The following is a 23,975-nucleotide window of genomic DNA, read 5'->3' as shown; positions in this document are numbered from 1 at the left end:
AACAGTATTTTTCAAAGGCTTTTGGACATTCAACAAATGTAAACTGAAAACGTAGACACTAATTCATTACTAAAACTTCTACAATGTAGTTACTAAACATTACAATAAAACTTGACTAAATTTCTACCTTAGATAATACTTAACGACAAAACATTCAAATTGCTGCAATGCTGCAAACAGCTTTTACATATACTTATAAAAATGTACCTCACAAAAATAGACATCCCTAATTTTTACTTTTTTTTTTCCTAATGCTTATCTGCTCTAGAAAATCCTCACCTGTTTGTGTATGTCCAACTGTATAGTCAGAGCCCAGCAGGTGAGGTGACCAAGTCAAATTCCTTCACATTCCATGATTTACCACTAAGTTACAACTATAACAGCTCAGTTTACCTTCTCTCCGCCATAAAGTTCAACAGCTGCATGATGCCTGTTAAGTGTAAACATACCTTTCAACAGTGAAAACATATCAACCCTCCATTATCGAGCCGCACTTGTAGTGATTTTCCTTTTTATTTTGCTTACTGCAATGTTTACATCAGGCCGTTGCTAAGGAAGCGTGGCTCGCCGGTGCTAAGGAAGCCCTGCTGGAATGTGTTGTTGTCCGCGCCAGCAGATGGTGCTAAAACACCGGATCATCCACCCGTTCACAAATTTAGCTGTAAAACTACATCAAATGTGAAAGTGTTTCAGGGCAATGTGCATTTTTGGAATTTTGCTTCTCGTAACATGGCGACTTTAGAATTACTCCGTGTTTAAATATTTTTACTTGAAAAAAATAAAATCATTACTACGCAAAATAAAATCATTTCAAATTACACAATTAAATTTTTTATGCAAAAGACAAAAATTACAATGGCATATATTTAAAAATTAAAAGTAATATCCTAACGTTACCCAACCGAAATTAAATAGGAAATTAAATCAGAGAAGACAGAAAACATCTCTCGTCTCACCCCAAACACTCAGAACACAACACAACGACAGCCATAAGGGTGGAGCATTTAGAAATAAAGGAACTAATCATTCTGAAGAAACAAATAAATCAAAATTTAACCAATTTTATCCCCTTTCAGCAAAAATAAACTGGGTAGTAGTAATAAACTACCCCCCCCCCCCCTTTTTTTTCTTTCCTTTCCTTTCATTAAAAAAAAACAACAAACTTGCTACGTGTACTGCTTCAGGCTAAGACTTGTCATAGCACTTGCATATTGTTGCTCTTTTGTTGGTTTTGATTGCTTCTATTGTCCTCATTTGTAAGTCGCTTTGGATAAAAGCGTCTGCTAAATGACTCAATATAATGTAAATGTAAACTGGGTAGAGGATAAATATTGAAAATATAAAATATTAAAATAAATAATAAATAATATTAAAATAAATTGACTAATGGCTAATCAAAATAATCAAGAACACTCTTTTTGGGAATAACAACTGCGAATTCAGTCATTTCTGTCTGCGACAATCAGGAAAAAGTCATACGAAGACGGTTTCATTCATCGCTGTATGTGTAGTGTATTTAAAAAAAAGCTTAAATGTAGCCTAGCGTGCGTATTATGTGAACTGTGAGGTAGCTAGAACCACGCCCGTGGCACACGGACCGTCCTCTAACCGGAATGTCGCTCTCCGTCCTAAATCCGTGCCAACCGCGAGCCGCACAGATACAGTGACGTCAGCTCCGAGACACTGAACCAAACACATCAAGCCCACTGGCTCCGCTGCTGCGAGACGGGAAGCATCGGTCAGGATCGGCCATATTAAGCGTCACATCTTTCTATTTCTTCTGCGATCTCACACAATCGTTCTCGCTTCCGAACAAACTCTCTGCGTGCGATTACTGCAAGCATGTCCGCCAATTCGAGCGAGGGGCCGGGTTTGGATGGGAAATGGTTCGAGGAGGAGGAGGAGAAGAACGGGATGTTTGGGAGCGCAGGGCCCCGTTTCGACGAGATGCGGGACGATCTGCACGCGCCCAAGCAACAATTCCATCCCTTTGAAGGAAGCGGCGTTGCCATGGAAACTGCATCTACAGGTAAATTTGGGCTTTTTATAATTACGCATTGTGTTTTAGCGGTGACACCCGTGCCGGCGATTAGAGAAAAGAAGAAGCAAAAGCTGACGATGATGATGAATTGGAGATGAAGAGAGACAGGCCAGGCCATGGGTGTGACAGCGCCTGGATGTCTCTGCATACACAGACGCACAGTGCGCTCCAGGCAACGGTGGTAGTTCAAATAACACGATTAAACAAACGACACACACAATAAAACAAACAAAACATTCTTATGTTGCTCTCTGATGCGTTTAGAATTAAGCAATCATGATGACTGAACTCTTAGGATCATGATGTGTGTTCATAAAGCCACAATAATGTGATCATTTCTTTGTCTTTGTGTTCACTGTCTGTCTCTCTGCCCTCTTTCTCCTCAGCCTGTCTCACTGTTCTAAATCACAGGGTATGGCTCAATAATTGGGCATTGTCTACCCCTCTAATAAACCTTTTCATACAGCTCATAGCCAGACTATTAAAACTTCTCAATGTGACAGTATTGACAACAGCAGTACAACCTTCAGATTCACAGCCAGACCCGACCCAGTCTAATAATAAAATGTAAACTATTTTACATGGTGGCAGTTTTGTATGAACTCGTACAATGTGTTTTGTAAGGAAAGGGTCCATCCCAAACCTAACCTGTTAGCAGATCGTATGAAGACGTATGACTGAAATCATAAGAAATCATGAAAGTGTGTTGTCAGCCCTGCTGATTCAACCTTTTGTAGTACAATAAACTTAAAAAAAAAAAAAGACATTCACATTCAATTTAATGTATTTCGATATAAACTGTAATGTCGTCATTTACATCTGGTTTGTTGACTCTGACCTTAAAAGTGCACAAAGAAATAAGTTCTGCAAAGAAATAAATGAGTAGGACTTGAAAATGATATCCTCTGAAATGACGACTCCAGTAACATCAGTAGCCTAATCTATTTTACATGGAGCACCATCTCAGGGGGGCCACCATGTTGAGATCACATGACCAGCCAAATAGTGCTCATTTTGTCTGGGTAAACCCCTGTTATTGGACACATTTGCATACTGAATAAATTAATTGTGGCTGACTGTGAACTTCACATTTCTTCACAGGCAAGCTTACATTTCAAACATGACCACCATATTGGCTGGTTCTAATGCATAAACAAAAATGACTGAGTGCACCACTATTTTAGAGAAGAGTATATTATTGATATTAAGTAGTATTATAGATATTAGAGAGTGTATTAGAGTTTTCTTGAGTATGGTGTGGTTAATAAAACAAAGAGGAGTAAATATATCCCAGACTCATATTAGTTCAGGATGTCAACATTTATCGCCATAAATGCTGTTGCTTCAACCTTATTTTGATGCTATGAACAACATCTCATCGAGGAATTATTATCCTGCATTGTAAAGCTAAGAGTTTTTCTCTTTTTTTCAGTGAACTTTTCTAAGCTGCTAAGCTAAATCCTAACTGACCGTAACAAAAAGTAACACTGAGTTTATTAGATGAGATGGCCTGGCGTCTTAAAGCCTGATTCCTAAACCTCAGACCTCAGACAATAATGTGGATTTAATACCGGACAATAATAAAACATAGAACCTTATCAAAAAGGAAGTGTACATGATTGGAGGTTCAGAGATAGACATACAAGCACTCATAGTGGTACTTTAATTGTACCACATGCTGCAGCGTTTAATGTGCTTTTAGTGTTTCTATGGATCAATGTGACAGATAAAGTAGAGATGTATCTATAGAAACCCTTTCAGAGTGGATGTGACTACAGCCTATCACACATAGCATGTAAAATACATAAGGTGAAATACACACGCATGCTTTCAAACTTTCATACGGAAAGCCATCGCAGCTCGCTTTCATGGCTTTTTCCTGTTGCTAATTGTCAGTTTCTGCTTCTGCAGGTGCTCTTTGGTCCATTAAGAGTCTGATTGAACTGCCATTATGGCTCAGCATGCTATTATTAGCTATGAGGAAACTGCATGCACACATACGCCCATGCACAGTCTCTCTCACATGCTCAAATATTCATGAGCCAGGGCCTGAAATCCCTCAGCTCCCCCCTGCACTGGTTAGATTTAACACACACTCTTGCACATACACAAAAACACACACAAAGTCTTTCCTCCTCTCATGGACACAAGCCCAAATACGCATATTTTCTTAAACACATTCAAATGCACTCACACAAAGATTCTTTCTCTCTTTCACACTCTGCTATGGTAAGGTTCTTGTTTCTTCTCTCCCTCTCTCTCTCTCTCTCTCTCTCTTCCTGTCTTTCATACAATGTCGGTTTGGGCTGTAGTTGGCTCCGTCTTTAGCATTCTCCCTTTTTAAATAAACAGAGGGAGGTCTATTTATAGGCTGAGTGAGACATCGCACAGTCTTTTTACAGTAGCCAAGCCAGTGAGCTCACGGCTCTTTAAAAGACGGGCTGGAAAAAGATCTGTCCATGTGGTGAGCAGCTCAACACAACAGAAATCCCGTAACACTGATCGTACCATCAGTAACATCGCTCACGCATGTCAATATGTCCACCATAATCCACTTCTGACTGTCTGTCTCTCCCTAGTTGTCTCTCTCTCTGTCTGGCTGTCTAATGCGCTGAGGGGAAAGGCCTAGACGAGGAGGAATGCTGGTGTGTACTGTCTGTCTGTATTCACAAAGTCACTCGGGCATGAGAGAGAGAGGCCGAGCGAGATCAACAAACAGTTCGGGGTGAATGTGAAAAGACCATTCCTTCTGTCACTTTCAGCCAAAGGCGGTCAGCATACAAGGACAACTCGAATAGAGCGCAACTCAAGAGAAATTGATTGTATAAACCTTTCTAGACAGACCTACCTAGAATTTTGAGGCTGTAAAATGGTGGCAGACAAGTCAACGTGATTTCAGCTTAATTGTAAAATAATGTTTTTTCTATCAATACTCCTGTATGACTTTATTTATTCTATAGAACACAAAAGAAGTCCAAACAACATTGGACCCCAATTACAGTACTTTCATTGTATGGACCACAAAACAGTAATTTTTCACAATGTATTCTATTCCACAGAAGAAAGGTTTGGAATGAGAGTCCGCACAAAATGTACATTTTTGAGCCTGCTGTCCCCTTAATTTCTGGCAAAGAACTACACTACCCATAATCCTCCAACAATCAGAGAAGTCACTGTTACCATGGAAATGTGAGTCTTGCCAAAAGAGCTCAGCAGTGTCCGCCTACTCCCAGCAAGCATTGCAAATGACGTGATCGAGTCGCTGGCTGAATTCAGAATAGCATACTACTCTAACTATATAAAGATATGGCTAAAATGGTACATTTAGGATGCTATATCGAATTCAGCCACACCCATAAAACAAATTTTGTCTTTGTCAAAGAATGTTTTCACTTTGTGGCTGTTTTGGTCTGTAGCTTAGAATTCTGTATTCTGAATTTTTGAAATGTCTATGGTTGAAATGAATGTGAAAAATACCAGAACCAAGGTTTGTTAAAAAAAAAAACGGGCTGTGAGATATTATTTTATATTTTAGTATTGGGCCATCATGAGCTTATTATTTACAGCATTATTTTTCATTTAAGTTTTTTTTTTTTAATCTAATATTTATATTTTATCTCAGCTTTATTTCAATTGCTGAAGATGTCTTGTAATATTTTATTTTAGTCAACAATAAGACAGCAAGATGGCATGATAGAATTTGGAATCACATCATTCCTTTCCCAAAACTGCAGTCGGCCATTGGTCCATTATGATGTTATTTCCTTCCATAATTTTAGCACAGGCTGATGTGCACGTGTTATTGGAGATGTAACAGTCACAGGGTTCGTTGTCCAACTTTCATTAATCCTCTTAAGACTCAATTGATTTCACAGAGACAGAGCAGATGTTTCCAGCTGTGTCTTCGGGAGCTGTGTAGTGTTCACAGTATCCAACCAGTCTGAATATCACTACATGTTCAAACTTACTATCTGCTTTTCCTCTTATTCCAGTGGGAATCAGATTTACATCACTTCTGTAAAAAAAAAAAAAAGGACTTTCATGTTGATTCTCTGCATAGATTCTTGTTCAGCTCTTTTACAGTCTTTTCTCTGTGTAGGGTTATGTCTTTGTCTATTGTCTTTTCTTCACTTCATATGCCTAAAAGTCCATGAGGATCTACATATCTAAATGTAGTAAATCTGACTTCTGGTTCCTACACAGGGCTCAGCATAGGCAAAATTGAGAGGCTTTAATCGTCTATGTGCTTTAAAGTGTTATATGAAGAGCTCTTCTAACATGTTTTATGTATTATTGCCATTAGTGAATTCTATACAGATCAACTTTAAACTAAACAAATATATTAAATGACAAATATGTTAAATTACAATTAACCCATTCAGACTCAGACCCTGCATTCATACCCCCACCCCACCCAAATATCACAAGGGATTACTAGATTAAAAGTCAATCCATGAGCACCATACCATGCATTTTTGAAAAAAGAAAAAAAATTGCATCTTTGAATGCATATTATCATATGAATAAACATTATTATTTTATTATGTTGTTTTATGTGCATCAGCACAAAAATACACACATTCAAGAGCCAATAATGGAAACAAACACCATGCATATCATTTTTACATCCAGTCTTTTTTACCAAAAACATAAATAAATAATTCAATAAAAAATAAAAACCAGTTTTCCATTTCCATTTTTTTCCCCATCCATTGATTTCCATTACTAATAACATTTTTTATGTTTTCTCTCTCTCTCTTTCTCTCTCTCTCTAGGTGACTCTCTGTCTGACATGTTTATGAAGTCATCGTCAGGAGAGGGTGATCTGTACACCTCTCTCCTTTCCTCAAAGTCCTCCTCTAATCCTTTTAATGATGGTGCCTCTCTCTTCTCCACTGAGGGCAACCGATCTCCACCTGCTCCCACCGGGACCGACTCCGGCATCGGCATGACCCCAGGTGACCCCTCAGACCATCAGACGACCCTGCAGGGCTCACACAAGACTGACCATTACAGCTACATGGACATGGGGGATGACCTCTGTGATTTTGGTAGTGTGGGCAATGCCAAGAACAAACAGCAGCCTCTCATGTCTGGCTATGGAGATGACGAAGATGATGATGAAGAAGACGAAGATGACATTCAGGATTTCAAACCTAAGATTCATGAAAAGGAAAATAAAGAATCCAGCCACGACCCCTTTGATCTGGGTCGCTATTTGGAGAAGAGCCCCCTTGGATCTGAGGATACAGAGGTGAAGAGTCAGGGGTCGGCCGGTGGGCAGCACTCATTCCCGTATGTGGAGGATCCTTCGGATGAAGAGATGGCAGATTACCGATCTTATCGTAGGATGGAAACGCCACAGAGTGCCAGTCCTGTAAAGATCACGGTTACTACAGAGTCCCAGCCGGTGAGAGTGTCTCCACAAGGGGGCATGTCCGAGAGAGAGAGCGTGCTCAGTTTCGGTCAGCAGGGTCTTCCCACGGTAACACTGTCAGAACCAGAGGATGACAGTGCAGCCTCCTCAGCTAACCACTCCCCTAACCACTCCCCTACAGGTAGATCCCTCTCCCTTGTGATGCACCGGCTGCACCATTCAAAATTGAATTGAGAAAGCCTTTTATTTTACAAATATATTTCTGTATTTGAATTTAATTTAAATTAAAGTAGCAAGCAGATTGCAATTTGAAAGTAGGGGAGTATAATTAAAATATATTGAAATTAATGGAACTATTTTCTAATTAGAAAAGCAAAGTTGTCAAGCCTAGTTTGAAAGTTAAAAAAGCTTAAAAAGTGTATAGTTAAAGATAGATGGATTGATAGATGTCTTGCCTCTAATATCATCTAACAGACAGACAGACAGATAGACAGGTAGACAGATAGATAGATAGATAGATAGATAGATAGATAGATAGATAGATAGATAGATAGATAGATAGATAGATAGATAGATTTAATCTTTAAATGCAGAGTCGTGAGGTACAAAGGAAATGTTTCTTCAATTAATTTTATATTTAGGATATTTATTTATATAGATATTTATTTATTTAGATTTATTTAAGTAATCTGAGTATTAGAAGCAGAATAACACTGATCTGTAGTGTTATTTCCTTGTCTCTAATAACTTCTAGACAGACAGATAGATAGATAGATAGATAGATAGATAGATAGATAGATAGATAGATAGATAGATAGATAGATAGATAAAACACTGATCTGTAGGTTTATTGTCTTGCCTCTAACATCTAACAGACAGACAGACAGATAGATCTAATACCAACTAATAGACAGATATTTTTATATAAATATTTTTATTTTATTTATTTAGTTAAGTAAACTGATTATTGCAGGCAGAAAAAATCCTGATCTATAGTCATGATGTTATCTTACCTCTAATACCACCTAATCATTTAAAATTTTGCCATTTATTTTGGTATATAATTAATACATATGTATTATAATCTTTCTCTCATATTTTAGTTGTTCTTGAATTCTGACATTTCTGTCACTTTTCTCTTTTCCAGGTCGAGAGTCTCCATCTGATGTGCTGTTCCAGCCTGCAGGAATGAGGTCTGTGAGCTCCACCCAAGATTCCAGCAGCATCAGCTCTCATCCCAAACTTCCTGAAGTCCAGGACATCAAGAGCTCAGCCAAACCCTCGTCCCCATGGGCTCAAGACTTTCAAGGCAGTGGAGATGAGTCTGGAGATTCAGAAATTGAGCAAGTGGCTGAAGAACCTGATTCGCCAATACACGACCTGACATCTAAGACCCCTCCTGCAAAAGGCGGATTCAGTCAAGCAAGCAACCCATTTGAGCAGACCAGCTACACATCTGCAACTGATAAAGCTAGTAACCCATTTGACAAGCCACAAACCAACAAGGTCAGTGCTAGTAACCCATTTGACCTCTCTGGGGGTTCCAAGGGGGGCTTTGGTCAATCCAGCAACCCACCACTCTACAGTCTGTTAAGAGAGGAAAGGGAGGCGGAGCTCGACAGCGACCTGCTAATCGAATCAGCTTCTGAGGAAAGTCCCAAGAGGGAGCAGGAATATTCTGCCCCAAAACCTCCAGAAATATCTTCTCCCCAGACCACAGACGTCACGTCTTCTAAGCCCATTACGACTTCCTGCGCTACGGCCTCTCCCTTCACCAACCCCCCAGCTAGCACCTTGAGAGAAACAGAGAAAGAAAAAGAGAAGGAAAAAGAGAAAGTCGTACCTGTTGAGAAGCCCAAGCCACAACCAGAGGACAGCTGGTCCACCAAACCCAGGCCTGCAGTAATGGGAACGTCTACAGCAACTCCAGAGCAGCATTCCAGTCAGGAGAAGGAGAATAAAAGCAAAAGCAGTATTGTGAGTTCCACCACAGAGAAAGAAGCTGAGCTGTCCCTGTTCCTCCAAAGCATCAACAGACAGAAAGGTAAGAGGCATTGCGTTATTCTTCCTACAAGCAGCACTGTTATTGATAACTATAACTAATTTAAAAACATTTGTCGATTGAAATAACAGAAAGAAAATATAAAATATTAGATGAAAAAAACTAACTTAATCTAATTGGAACAAAAAATAAAAATGAGCATATTAAAATTACTGAAACTTAATATGAAAAGTGAAAATATAAAAATAAAAGCTAATTCAAAATTAATAAGTAATATAATTGTAAATACTACTACAATAACAGTTTTTATAAGAGAAACTCATTCATTAATTTGAGTCAGAATTGCCTATGGAGAGTAAATTAAATGTATTTACTATAACATAATGGTTTAGATCAAATTGCAAAAAATATTTACCCAGGATGCCTAAGGTTTTTTTTTTTTTTTTTGGCACCATTTATTAGAGTTTTCTCATATTAAGCCACCAAAATGAAAATTCAAGTGAAAAATCACTATGGGTATACTTTGCCACTTTAGTGATTAGCTAAATTTACTATCATAGAAACATTTTTTAAATAAGACATTTTAAAATGAAAATAATGCATAATACAGTTTTTAAGAAATATTTATGGACAGTAACTTTTTTCAATTAGTCAGTACACAAAATTAAGTTTAAATCCTAAGGCTGCTTTTAGAGTAACAGCCAGAGTTCAGGACAGTGGTTCTCAACCAAGGCTCAGCAAACATCCAATTAAGTTTAATGAAAATGCTGAAAACACAAAAAAAAACACCAGATGCAAACTGATATCATATTTCTTTTCCCCCTCTATAACTATTTTTTTTTTTTTTGAAAACAAATCATGTTTAATTACCTTACCATGCTAACATTCCCAGTGGCAACAAGTAAAATACCAGAGGAAATATCTCTAATAGCCAATGTGGGGGACGTTCAAATATTGTGTTGGACATAGTGGGGGCCTTGAAGTCAAAAAGCTTGAGAACCACTTTTCTAGATGATTGCAGGTTTGGAACCAAGCTAACATTAGCACTGTGACGCTGAGAACATCCACTGCCTGACAGCTGTGATGAGAGGTGGTGAGTGTCATGAAGTGATGATGTGATGATGTGGGAGTACCAGCTCATCTCCTGTTTATCACCAAATGGCATCTCAAAACACATTCAAAACAAAAACACTTTTAAATAGATGTTATGATCATAACAGCTTTAAAGCAACACGAGTTTACTCAATCAGTAGTTTACTTATGTAGATCATTCAGAATGTATGTATTAATAGTATAATCTAATTAGCATAATCTTTTTCCTTTTGCAAAAGTGTCATGCCAGACAAAAGGAAAAAGTCATATTTCACTTGAGTGTTGAATGGGAGTTCACAGTCTGTTTTGAATGTGATGCAATAAAAACCACAAAATAATGGCAAGAGATGTATTTCTGTTGGGTTGTATACTAGTTCAGATTCACAAACAAAGGACTCTTATGAGTCGTCTCTTATAGTGAATTAAACACATAGTGTATAGCCTGACCCCCAAAATGAATGACTTACATTTCAAAACAGCGAATTACAGTCTGAATCAATCAGAAACACGGTATGATTTACAAGAGACCATTTCTATAATATATAATCAAAACGAACCTTAATTTTTACTGTATTGAATCCAAAATATTCATTTAAATCACAAGTGTCCTGGATTTGCTTTGTAACTCAGCTCACCGATCTCATTCTTTATCATCTGTTCTTTGAATGCGTAGGCATGCCAATTCATAATTCTACAATGCTCAGAGGAAGCAGTTCTGAGCAGATTATTGTCACAGCTGGTGTTTTCCATAAAAGTTTAATTAGAAAAGCCTGCTTATGTTGCAAGGACTAATTTGATTCAATGGTTGAGAGTCTGAGAGACAATGACTATGTCCAAAAGCACAAACAATATCCTTTACGTAAGGCATTAAAGAACATTCAGTATTTGTGTAACATCCTGTCTAAGATGCCTTCATCTGTTATTATTTTGAAAGCAGCGTAGGTTTATGATTCGATGGAGTAAATGGATTCATAAATGTTCAAATTTCTGGCAATAAATTCACCATTTAGTCATTAAATGCTTTTTTTATCACAAAAGCTCACACAAGAATTTATTTTAGATCATTGAACATCATTACACACTCTCAGGACAAAAAGGTACAAAAGCTGTCACTTGGAATGGTATCCTTTCAAATGGTACACCTTTGTACCTTATTTACCCCAAAAAGTTGCATTTTAGACCCTTAAAGGTACATATTTGTTTCTAAAGTGTACATATTATTACCTAAACGCTGCAGTTTTGAACCTTTTGAAAGTGTACTGTCCCAGTGACAGCTTTTGTACCTTTCTTCTGAGAGTGCATCATGGTCCCTTGAAAGCTGGTATGAAATCAGTTCCATTGTGAAGTACCTTCGTACAAACATGCTGCTTGTGAAGTCATTGACTCACCAGGCACACAGCCACAGGCAGATCCGCTCTTTTCTGGGGTCGATTGAGGCTGAATTAAGGGAATAATCTCCCTCTAGTGGTGGTTTTAAACAACTGCTCTGTGGTTTATTTACATAACTTCAAAATAACAAAGAAAAAGCAAAAAAGTTCAAGCAATGGTGTTCACTGACCCAAAAGATATCGCAGATCTGAACTGTGCAGGTCATAATTTTTCTAAACCCTTTAAGGTTGCACATTTAAACAACATTGAAATTGAAACGTACTGCTGTTGCTTGTAATAAATCTTCTGTAGGCCCATTAATAAAACTGTAATTCTTTATTTGCACTTTCATAACAGGAGTGAGAAGATATTCTGTTGTGTTCATGAAACTCCAGAACCAGAACACAGCTCTTAACATGCTCATCTCAGGAGTTAATCTGTCTCTCAGTGTTTACGTGAACCTGAGTGACATGAATGTCAGTGGGAGGAATGAACATTAGAACATATTGTGAACCGTTTTGGATCAAGTGGTTCATTCTAGAGAAGCAGACTCTCTTGTTGTAAACAGTTTTTTATATAATCCTCTTGTAAAATGGGGGCACTGCACGTATGATGCTTCAAGCATTATGAAGTGCTTTTCTTCATTTTGTCTGAAGGAACAGTAGTCGATTAAATATTCATTTGCTGTATTGCTTCCTTTATTCATTAATTTCTTAATGCAAAAATTGCAGGCAGCTACAGATAAACTGATGAAGATGTTTTATAATAGATAGGCAGTATTTAACTCTAATGTTGTGAATTGCATTTTAACACATATATTCCATTCATTGTCTGGTGATTGAAACTGAAGGTTCTGGAATGCTAGAAAAAGAGGTCAACGCCTTTGCAGCAGCGCTGCCGTAAATCACCTGCAGAGGGCGAGAGAGACCGCCGGTTTATGTAACACAACTTTGGGTTTTTATATTGAAAAACTTCATAAGAACATTACCAGCAGATCACAGTAGTGCTAGTGCTAAAGTATTTCTTTGTGTGAAGAGGTTGGTGTTTTTAATGTGGTGATATTAAAACATTCAAACAACAACGCTCTACATTACATTACACTGCAATTCTGAAACAATCTGGATCAGCACAGATCAGCCTGTTGCCATAGTAACAAGGGAGAGAGGGAGCTTAAGCTGTTACCGTGGTGAGCCCTTAGAGAGAAGAGAAGAGAAGATGCTGAGGGAAACAGAAGAAGATGATGAAAATGAATAAGCCAAGACTGAAATCATCGAATACCAGTCCTACTCACACGTATCGACGCATGAACGCATGCACAAGTTTGAATTTCTTCTGTCGGTTCTTGCTGTGGAAATATCTTAGAACAGACTGTGTTTTATTGATTCAGAAATAGCCTATTATTGTGCAAATTCATCATCATCATCATTATTATTATTACTTAACATAAAAACAAATCTACATTAATTCATTAATTTACACACAACTGTGAAGTTACCAAAAATTATGAAATGTTTAATTTGAGATATCCCTATTTATCCCATATATAATATAGTTAATATTATATTAACAATTAGTATATATATATATATACACACACACTAATTATTAAAATAAAAATAATTATTAATAACACTCACATATGTGTGTGTGTAAATATATATATATTTACATGAGTATGTTATTAATTTAATACCAATTACAACAGAAACAAAAGGCAAAAAAGAAAAACAATTCAATTCGAAATAAAAGATTTTATATATTTTGCTTTATTCTTTTGCTTTTTGTTTCTATGTTTGTTTAGTCTGTTTCTCTGCAATGAGAATAGTACTAATATTTTACTATGATTTTCACTATAATTTTGAATTAATATTTGTTACTCAGTTCGTAAGGATATTTATTTCCACATATTTTAGCCTGCTATTCTTTTAAAGTCTGAATGCAATAAAATAAAAAAAGCAAGAAAAAACCCAGCAGACTCCACCCATTTTGAACCGACAACAATGCCAACGAAGTCACGTGACCTCGCTAATGTTTATGTATTAGTTTTGTTAGGGTGGGGCCTCTTTGATCTGAACCCCCCCCCCAATCACGCCCCGGGCGTTGCATATGGTACGCTCCGCTCTCTGCGGTGGAGGCTGCAGTGTTTACGGTTTCATCCAGCAGTCCAGCGCCTCTCCCTGTCTTTCTCTCTCTGTCCGTCTCCTCGCTAAATAGCAGTAGCTTGTCTCTCTTCTGCTCTCTTCTCTCCTTTCTGGCCATTCATGCCGTTCGGACGCGTGAGATAGTGGGTCTCGGGAAGATATAAGATCTGCCAAAGGGAAAAGAGAAAGACGACAGCTGCGAGAGGAACGACAGACATGGATAAAGGGAAGAAAGAGTGCACCTGGAGCAGCTGGAGAGGGAAGGGTACAGATTTCGTGTTTGTCTGTATAAAACCGTGTTTTATGGTATTCATTTTACAACGCCTTGTGTGTTTTATGCTGTATATTTGAGCGTGTATTAGGTTTTGCGTTTTACATGAAGTCTCTGTTTCTGCGCCGGTGGGACAAAGAGAAGAGGGGAGAGGCGTCTGTTTTGGGATGAGGGATGGCAGGTGGTCTGTCTGCTTCATGGTAATGCTGATATGGTAACCCCGCTGTGTCGTTAGATTAGGCTTCGTTTGCCACGGAACAGAGTTCAGGCTGTTTTTATCTTCATTCGCGGATACAGCAGCGCTGGATGAGGCTGTCGCTATAGCAACCAGGTCACACCCATCCTGATTACATCATTCTCTTCAACAGGCATCCATGATACCTGAAGAACGAAAGAGGGAGGGCATGCAAGACTAAAAAATTGTGAGCTTGGATATTTTTACAGGAAAAACAAACAGGATTCTATAGGCTATTCTAATACATTTGCAGGCACATTTTAAATGTCCACCTATATAAATGGTGTTGGGAGGGAGTGCAGGCAGTCCATTTATGGGGGCTGCGTTGTGTGAGTGTTGGCAGGCTGTGTTTGTAAAGCTACAGTCTTTGTTTATTGTTGTGTTTGCTGAAACTACTGTATGTAACTAGATGCAAAATTCACAACATTATAATTTGGCCTGACAATGTTCTCAGTACAAGGCGTTCTTAATGGTTTCTACGATGTTGCTATAGAGTATTCTGGGTGGTTGTTTTGGCATGGGTCCACATAAGGATTTCTATTATATTCTATATTTCTATATATGTGTAGGGCCTTTTAAACTAATGCATAGTAGATATATCTCGAATTCGTTCCTAGCATTGTGTTTAAACAATTTAGAAATTCTACTCCTGATCATTTAACAGCACAAACATACATTGTTACTCTACTCAGTTTGTCTCTATATTTATGCTATTTGTATGACATCACATTTTGCCTGCATGATCGTATGACATCACTGTGAAATCATTTCTTGTTTTTTGATGATTCATAACAAACTCTCTAGAGTCTAGACCCATCTTACTGCATTCTCATGCCCACAGAGACATGCATAAAGCAACACATAAATATATAAAACATTCAATGCTGTATTTTTAAACCACTCACAGGCATGAAGATGGCATTTTATTTGAACTCATACATTTGTATGTATTCGGAAATTAAGTAAATAAAATAATCAATATGCGTAACCAATCAGTGAAACATTAGGAACATATATTCCCTCCAGATTTCAATTATATTTGAATCGTTTGGTGGGGCTGGATTCCATTTCCTGTTTAGCTCTGGAATTTCCAGGCTTGTGTGTGTGTTGTATGGGGTCTTGATTAGGAGCACGATGTATGAGTACCAGGATTGTGATCGCAGTAACTCTGGCGCCTGGGTCACCTATTTTTGAGATTTTTGTGTCAGCAGCCCAGATCATTAACCAATAAGCTACTACCAACCCTAATTAAAACTTAAACTGGCACAAAATGTGACAAAAACAGCATTCGTGTTGATTCAGGGAAGACTAAGGCACTGTTAACTTGTTTTAAAGAGATTTAACCAAAAACAGAACATTTTGACATCATTTATTCACCCTTGTGTTGTGTTGTATAAACCTGCATGACATTCTTTCTTTGGAGCATAAAAGAAGGTATTTTGAGGTTTTTATTTGTTTTTTTGTCAATACTGTGGAAGTCAATGTTAACCAAAATGTTGGTTTCCAGCATTCTTCAAAATATCTTATTTTGTGTTTTGCAGAATAAAGTAAGTCAAGTGATGAAATTTAATTTTCATTTTTAATTGTGGTGGTGAGGTAAACCAAGACAGGGAGTGAATATGTACATGGAAAGTCAAAAATAAAGTCCAATGGGAATGTAGTACAGTAACTCACCATGCTTGGGAATTGTGAAGGTCAGAAGTCCCTTTCTAGTCCAGGATGCATTTCATAGCTTTGTGTACTAGCTTAGCATTTTGCTAGCTGATTAAGACAATCTTTTTATGATGCGCTACAACAATATATTAAGTTATTCAACCATTTTGATTGAACATTCAGGCTTTCAATCCTGGATTTCCATTAATCTTTCCCTTAGGGATTTCTAAAAAGTCTTTGCTTAAAAGTTATAAGCCATGAATCAAATCAAACAGCTAAAAGGTGAATCACAATATTAAAAAATTAGATTTCAAGGAAAAAAATTATTTAATATAAAAAGAAAAAGGTACAAGACTGTGTACTTAACTTTAATGAGAAAATGAACTACAATCCCATGGAGCATTGCAAATATGATTAAAATAAATACAAATTGTCAATGTAATTAAAATAAACACAAAATATGGAGAAATATTGATTTAAAGATGTTGATCGCATATATAGAAACAACATATATTATGAAACAACTGTTGCAAAATATGCATACACATTTTGCGAGCGTAGTGAGAATAGCTAGATAATTTTCAGTGCTTTAAGGTTTGCAGCTTGTTTTGATTTTCTGATTTGATGCTGATGGTTTTTTGCAGAACCATGGGTAATGTTGTTTTTCACCAGAATTTGTGCTGTTGAACACAATTATAAAAAAAAAAAAAAAAAAAAATGTAATAATGCAAGCTAGTGGCATATGCCATTGTTTAACAACCTTGTAGCTCACAATATGTCTGTTTTTTAAGCTTTATAAGTTATCCTTAAAAATCTAAACCCCTATGGAAAAAATGAATGTGATTTTTACTTCCAGAATTCAACTGCCATACTCCATATAAGCCTTTGCCCGTGGCAATGACCTTTCATTCAGGAAGTGAATGGTTGGATATAATGTTAGCCCGGTTGTCAAGCTGGATGTGCATCTCTGATGCTATAATTACACTCCGACATTTAAACACCAGCACACACGCACACAATTACCCCCCACCACCACTTTCTTATTTTAAGCTGGCCCCCTAAGCAATGTGTGTAAAGGAAACTGGAACACTGTATCTATAGCAACCGCTGCTGCCCCCTTTCTTTCTCTTCTCGCACACACTCGCCACATAGGATGTATGAAACAAGGTGGATTAATTAGGTTCTGCGAAAGGGTCACACATAATTGTGATTTTTTTTTTTTTTACTGTTTGTTTTAGTCTGGGCTATTTGTCACCCTGTATTCTGTATGAATGTGTGTGTGTGGTGTGTTGTGTTGTGTCCATTATTAGCCAATGGTAGTATGAGCCGGTCCCCCTCCCTCTAATTTTCTGCTTTTCTCTCTCTCCTTTTGTGTGCGTTCCCACTCACTGTCTCTCTCTCTTTTTCTTGCTGTCTGCAGTCATGGGTGGTTCAGGTCAGTAGCTCTCTCTGTCTTCTGCTAGCTTTGGTGTTTTAGAATAAAAATCAGGGATCTCTGAGACTATTGTTTATAGTGATGGAATGAACTACAGATGTCACTTGTTTTGATGGATGGAAGGGAATTTAGTGTCGCTTTAGTGTCCATATGCGATTTTAGAGCCCATGTTAAGTCACCTAATTACTGGATATCCTTAAACGATAGTCTTATATCAGTCTGCTTTAGTTAAGCAAATACTTAAAGGTGTGTGTTAGGAAAAAGAGTGTGAACGTTGCTATTTTTAGTCTTGTTCTATTTAGAGAGGATTTGTCAGAGCAGGCAAGTATCATCGTCAAAGGTTATAGTTTAATAGTTATGTTAAAGTTTTTTGTATTTTTTGTTTTACATTATTATTGATTAGAAATCATCAGAAGTTATTAAGAATTGTGGTAAGTGTGTTCAACGATCAGTCAAATGGACTCGAGCAAAAATCTTGAGATAAAAATGGCCGATATTTCTGCCCTCCTCTAAGCTCTGCCAGGCTAAATTTAGCCCAGCGGGACTGATGGGAGAATCACACAGGGGACTACAGATGTCATGCACACGCTAGAGTGTGATAGACCAGCTTCCATGAGTGTGTAATGGTTTCTTCTGGAGCAGCAGCAAAAGGTGTAAAAATACAGGTGCTAAAAAAGAAAACATACAGAAGTTAAAGTGAGCTCTCGCTTGCCGCAGAGACTGAAGTGATGATTCAGAGATCTCAATCTGCTGGTTCTCATGGCAACAAGTTCTACTTGTGTTGTCTTTGATATTTGGCTGGAAAGGTGGAATGCGTTTTCTTCCAGCAGTTAGAGAATAAAAACCTAGGCTAGTTTACAGTGCTTGAAACCTGTCCACCATTTTACACACTTGCTTGGTTGGGAAGTATCGTAATAACTAGAAAGAACTTGCTTACAAGAATGCAAAGAAATTCTCTTTGGGTGACCAAATGGATGGGTCAAAAAAATGAATGGATCAATGCTGACCAAACAGATGGGTCATAGCTGTTACTATATACACTACCATTCAAAAGTTTGGGGTCAGTAAGATTGAAGAAATGGGTCATTTTAATTAGCAAGATGCATTCAGTTGATCAAAAGTGGCAATAAAAAACAATGTTACAAAATCTTCTGTTTCAAATAAAACTTGCTATTCATCAAAGAATTCTGAAAAAAAAAAAGTCACGGTTTCCACAAAACATATTAAGCAGTAACTGTTTTAAACATTGATAATAATGCTTCTTGAGCAGCAAAGCAGTGAATCAACATTAGAATGATGACACTGAATATTGAAGTTATGGCTGCTGAAAATTCAGCTTTGCCATCTCAGGAATAAGTTACGTTTTGAAAATCCATTAAAATAAAAAAACTGGTATTTTAAATTGTAATTTTACATAATATTACCGTTTTTACTTTGTTTTTGATCAAATAAATGCAGCTTTGAGCATAAGAGGCTTCTTTAAAAACCTTAAAAATTCTTACAGATCCAAAACATTTGAACAGTAGTTTATGTGTACCTTAGCATGGCTAGAACTCTGTATTGACCAATCAGCATTGATGTTTGCCTGCTAAATATTATATGGAAAGCAGCATGTCAGATAAGTAGTACAACATGTTATTTCTTCATCATCAGTCAGATTCACATCAATAGCAAATACAAGCTCCAGAAGGTTTCAAGTTTCTGTGGAAGGATTAGCTCTTAGAGTAGGACAGAGCATTATGTTTTGAAAATTAATTTTGCTCATCGAGTGAGATTGGTATTAATCTGTTTAATGCATATACTGCATGCTCCCAGTACTTGGTAAATGACTTGCTCCTTGAAAACAGTGAGGACTTATTTGTAGGTTTGAATGGTAGTTGTACAGTTTTGTATCTAAATGATTGTGAGATGCATGTTGGGGCCAGTAACCAAAAGGTTTGAACCCTGCAAGGGGTGACCCTTGAGCAAGGCACTTAACATTAGGTTGCGCCAGGGGGGATTACCACTGTAATTTAAGATGGTACACGTCTATAGTGACGCTGTAAAAATAAATGTACCTCCTCTATGTAGAGTGGCGATAATTTCACCATTGACTAGGCTTTGCCTTTTATTATTTTAGCACTTGCCAAAACCAAACCTGTAATATGAAAATTGTAACCTTTCCATTCCACTGCTATATTTCTAAAAGTTTATGGAAGTATGGTGAAGGCTCATAGCTCACTTTGTGTGTGTGTTCATTATATTACAGCACTTCTGATAACACAACTATTTGTACCGTCTTACCCAACAGCAATAATTAACCCAGTACAGTGTGCGCACACAGATGGTTAGGGTTAGATAAGCTGACAACAGGTGCTGTGAGAGGTAGACAGGTGTGAACTGATAGCCTCAAGGTTACACATTTTCTCTTCATGGAAAATGCATGATGAGTACAGTCAAGAAAAAACTCATTTTAAAATTGATTACCAGACCTGTAAAAGTCACGATTATTGAAACGAGTAAAGCTAATTGAAATTTCTGATAGGGTTCCACTGTCGCCTTCTGGCTTGCTTAATTGGGTTCTGAAAGACACTTAACTTTAAGTAATTTATCTATATGACCACACTGACTGCCAAAACTTGAACTGAATTAAGCTGGATAATGGCATTATTGTTTTATGTAGAGCTGCTTTATAGCTGAATCACATCTTGCAACATTGACACTGGTATTGAACTTAAATTAAATCAACATTGAACTGATTTGAGATGAATAACATTGCTGCCTATTGTAGCCTAACTGCCTATAGCTGATCGTTTAACTTCACACTGTTATTGATCTGAACTAACTTAAGCTAAATAATGTTGAGCACTGTTGTCTTTGAGAGCTGCTTTACAGCAGAATCTAAATCTCCTTATCAGTTTTCATAATTGCTTCTGTAATTTCTTGTTTCTCTCTGTGAAGCCGCTTTGACACAATCTATATTGTATGAAGTGCTAATAGAAATAAAGGTTGATTCTTCAGGAATGTCATATTTCATGTAAACATATGGATGAGAGCTTGTAGTAGTGATGAGTAAATGGTCAATGCTGCCTATTACATAAGTGTAACACAAATACTAAACAGCTGTTAATTTGAGATGGCTATGTAAATAATGTTTTACAGAGCAGAATTACTGAACTAAAATAGAACAAGTGTCGAGAGACTTGCAACCTGTGATTGTGCACATATGCTGCTGACCAATCAGGGTCATGCTGTAATTTCTCACTGTAAAATTTGTACACAAACGTACATATGAACTGACATGGTTCTTGTTCTGATCACACTTCTACTTGTTTTTCTCCCCCTCTTCAGTGGTAGATCTGTTACATTGGCGGGATGTGAAGCAGTCCGGACTGGTGTTCGGCAGCGTGTTGCTGCTGCTGTTCTCTTTAACCCAGTTCAGCGTGGTGAGTGTTATAGCGTATCTCGCTCTGGCTGTCCTCTCCGCCACCATCAGTTTCCGAGTCTACAAGTCAGTCCTGCAGGCAGTGCAAAAAACCGACGAGGGCCACCCCTTCAAGTTAGTCCAACGCTCAGTTTGTGTCTTTCGCCTCTGTATGTATTGAGCAATGAATCCGTTCATTCACTCTCGTGGTTTCTCTTTTCAGGGCCTATCTGGAGGTGGAGATCGCTCTGTCTGCAGATCAGATCAGTAAGTATGTGGATAAGACTCAGCTGTACATCAACTCCACCATGAAGGAGCTTCGCAGGCTGTTCCTGGTTCAGGATCTGGTCGATTCCATAAAGGTAAAAACATGCTAGCTTATAAACATTACATTCCTGAATATTTCTTTCCCTAATTTTCTGTGATGCTATTGCAATTTCAATGTGAAAGCCAAACTTGTGATAACCTTAAGTATAAAAGGTACACTAATTTCGTTTCGCTCGTTGAACAGTGGCCTTGAAACCTATTGGCATGGAGTATTACACAAAAGATTTCAGTTACAGGAAATAACTATTTGCAGACGTATTTTGGAACCAAAAGTTGCATTCGGCACATGTGATTTTAAACAATGCGTGGCGCCCACCCAATGTATAATAAAACAGCAGTTTTAGGCCAGTAATAAGACTGCAGTCTTCATCTCATGTACATGTAGGTTTACATAATTTTAAAGATATGTAAATGCTAATTTGACATTATATATGTGTGTGTTTAGTTTGCAGTGTTGATGTGGTTGTTGACCTATGTTGGAGCTCTGTTTAATGGCCTGACCCTGTTTATTCTGGGTAAGAAATCAGCCAAACACACACTACCATCCAAAGGTTTAGGGTTGGTAAGATTTTAAAATGTTTTGTAAAAGAGTCACTTAGGCTTGCAAAGGCCACATTTATTTGATCAAATATACAGAAAAAAAGTGATATCGGGAAATATTATGACAGTTAGTATACACAGTACACATTTTTCCTGCTCTAAACCAGTGGGTGGAGTCAGCTGGTTGGAATTTTAAATGAAAAGTTGATAACCTTTCTCCTATATCAGTGCTGATTCTTAATGAAGAAATGATTTTCTAAGAAAATGTTCAACAGTTTTTATTGTGCTGTGTGTCTGATTTCCATCCAAATCTCAAGTACACACTCAAAATTCCATGCCCCACACACACACACACACACAGCTGTAGGTCAGGGTGTTATAACCTCAAACAACTGTAATCAAGTGGCATCACGCAGCATTCTGGGAGTGCAGCTCAGTTGTCCTGACTGTATCTTTCCTTGGTCTTTCTCTCTTTAGCGGTGGTTTCCATGTTTACCGTGCCACTGGTTTATGAGAAGTATCAGGTAATGTTTTCCCAATCCCCACAATTATCTTTTTTTAGGGTCAATGTTTTGCCACAATATCAGAACTTAGGATATTGATCCCTATACCAGTGAAATTTCATGATACTCAATATCAATTTTGAGTGATAATATGCTATTAAACATGCAACTTTTTAATAAATTAAAACTTTCATTTTGAAGTTATTCCTATAATTCAGAATTAAGTAAACAATCCCATTAAACAAAGTAGTGAATTATGGAAACTTGTTTCCACCACTGGATTTAAAAAAAAAAAAAAATAGAATTGTGAAAAGTAGTACAAGATATTAACTCAAAATTCTGAGTTAATATCTTGTAATTCTTTTTTATTCTGCCACAGAATAAAAAGGTAATTAAATCTGTTTTTTTTTTTTTTACACCCCATGGCAGAAACATGTTTTGGTATAGTTGTTTTTGTTTTAGTATCGATTCTGTTGATATCCACATTGTGTATGGTGAATCCTCACACTTTTTTTCTCCCTTTCAGACACAGATCGATCAGTACTTAGGATTGGTGCGCACCCAGGTTAACTCGATAATGGGAAAGTGAGTTCTGTATAAATATTATTAAAATTCCAAAAAAAAAAAAAAGTGTATATATATATATATATATATATATATAAAAAATTAACCTGCCTAATTTTCTGTTTGCCTTTTAGGATTAGAGAAAAGGTTCCTGGGGCCAAAAAGAAGGAATAAACTCTTCGCTTCTGTACAAGTAAACACTATAGCCAGTAAAATCTACAACTTTGCCAGCACTGAAGGACCCCAACTACACAGGAGGCCAATGTCACCTCAAAGAATAATAAAAAAAAAAAAAAAAAAAGCATCAACAACAAAAAAAGATCATCATGTTAGTTAATGGCACCAATAAACTCCCCACCCCCCACACTGTTGCCAGTCACAGGTGAAGCCCTGCATAAGTAACTAACACAGATTCACATAAATGACACCTTGTGGGCGATTGTAGAGCTATAGATATACCAGAGGGACACACACAGTGCTTCTCTCTTCCATTGCTTCTGATTTAAATGCATGAAGTCCAGTCTTGAGTAAATATTTGCTATCTCTCTGCAGTGCTCTTCCTCTCTCTGCTTTATTTTGCAGTGCATATTTCCTGCTGTAAAATGTGACACGAAAATGAAAATCATGCCTGTCATATAATCTCCTGCTGCCATGTCAATTAATCGCTTCAATTCACCGTCACTGGTAGAGTGGCTCTGTGTACAGACATACTTATTAATATCGAGTTGAATTGTGGATTTTTTTTGTTCTTTTCTGTGTATTCGAGCACAATGATAATTTGAAGATGTTATTACTAAATGTGTAACTGTAATTTTTGCAGAACTGTAGGGATACGTGTAGGTGTTTAAAGACAAGCTTTGTGGTCCTTCTCTAGGGCACCTGATTGTCAGACTGCAGAGCTCCAGCTGTACTAAACTCTGTCCAACTTTGTACGATGTTCAGTGTTCAGTTATTTTAAAGTCTTTAACTATTTGCACTCTGTATTTAATTAACGAATGGGAAAAATAAATGTTCCTTAATGTA

At 37.3% G+C, this 23,975-nt stretch overlaps 2 protein-coding genes across 10 annotated transcripts in view; one reads left to right on the top strand and one right to left on the bottom strand.

The window, feature by feature from the left end:
* The window catches only part of lrrc9 (leucine rich repeat containing 9), a 20,026-nt gene extending 18,282 nt beyond the window's left edge, over positions 1–1,744 (bottom strand). Inside the window, exons 1-2 of one of the 5 annotated variants that reach the window (XM_058796273.1) lie at positions 1,610–1,744; positions 450–667 (exon numbers count right to left, since the gene is read on the bottom strand). In XM_058796273.1, the coding sequence (XP_058652256.1) occupies positions 450–468 (19 nt within the window). In that variant the 5' untranslated portion in view covers positions 469–667; positions 1,610–1,744. Of the gene's footprint in view, positions 1–279; positions 1,070–1,609 lie in introns of those variants that run through there. The other 4 variants (XM_058796272.1, XM_058796275.1, XM_058796274.1 and 1 more) reach the window with 4 other exon arrangements.
* rtn1a (reticulon 1a) lies at positions 1,698–23,975 on the top strand. 5 transcript variants are annotated; one of them, XM_058796280.1, is made up of 10 exons: positions 1,698–2,029; positions 6,817–7,599; positions 8,566–9,462; positions 17,601–17,615; positions 20,946–21,153; positions 21,242–21,380; positions 21,791–21,860; positions 22,363–22,409; positions 22,915–22,973; positions 23,087–23,975. In XM_058796280.1, the coding sequence occupies exons 1-10, from the start codon at positions 1,843–1,845 to the stop codon at positions 23,124–23,126; spliced, it is 2,445 nt and encodes an 814-aa protein (XP_058652263.1). In that variant the 5' UTR covers positions 1,698–1,842; the 3' UTR covers positions 23,127–23,975. The 5 variants fall into 5 exon arrangements, with proteins under 5 accessions (XP_058652263.1, XP_058652264.1, XP_058652265.1 ...); XM_058796281.1 differs by lacking the exon at positions 17,601–17,615; XM_058796283.1 differs by lacking the exons at positions 1,698–2,029; positions 6,817–7,599; positions 8,566–9,462 and adding an exon at positions 13,984–14,286.

This window comes from Onychostoma macrolepis, chromosome 13 (genome assembly GCF_012432095.1).
Source record: "Onychostoma macrolepis isolate SWU-2019 chromosome 13, ASM1243209v1, whole genome shotgun sequence".
Lineage (NCBI taxonomy): Eukaryota > Metazoa > Chordata > Actinopteri > Cypriniformes > Cyprinidae > Onychostoma > Onychostoma macrolepis.
The sequence above is the reverse complement of the archived record's forward strand: the minus strand, read 5'-3'. Positions and strand labels throughout refer to the sequence as shown.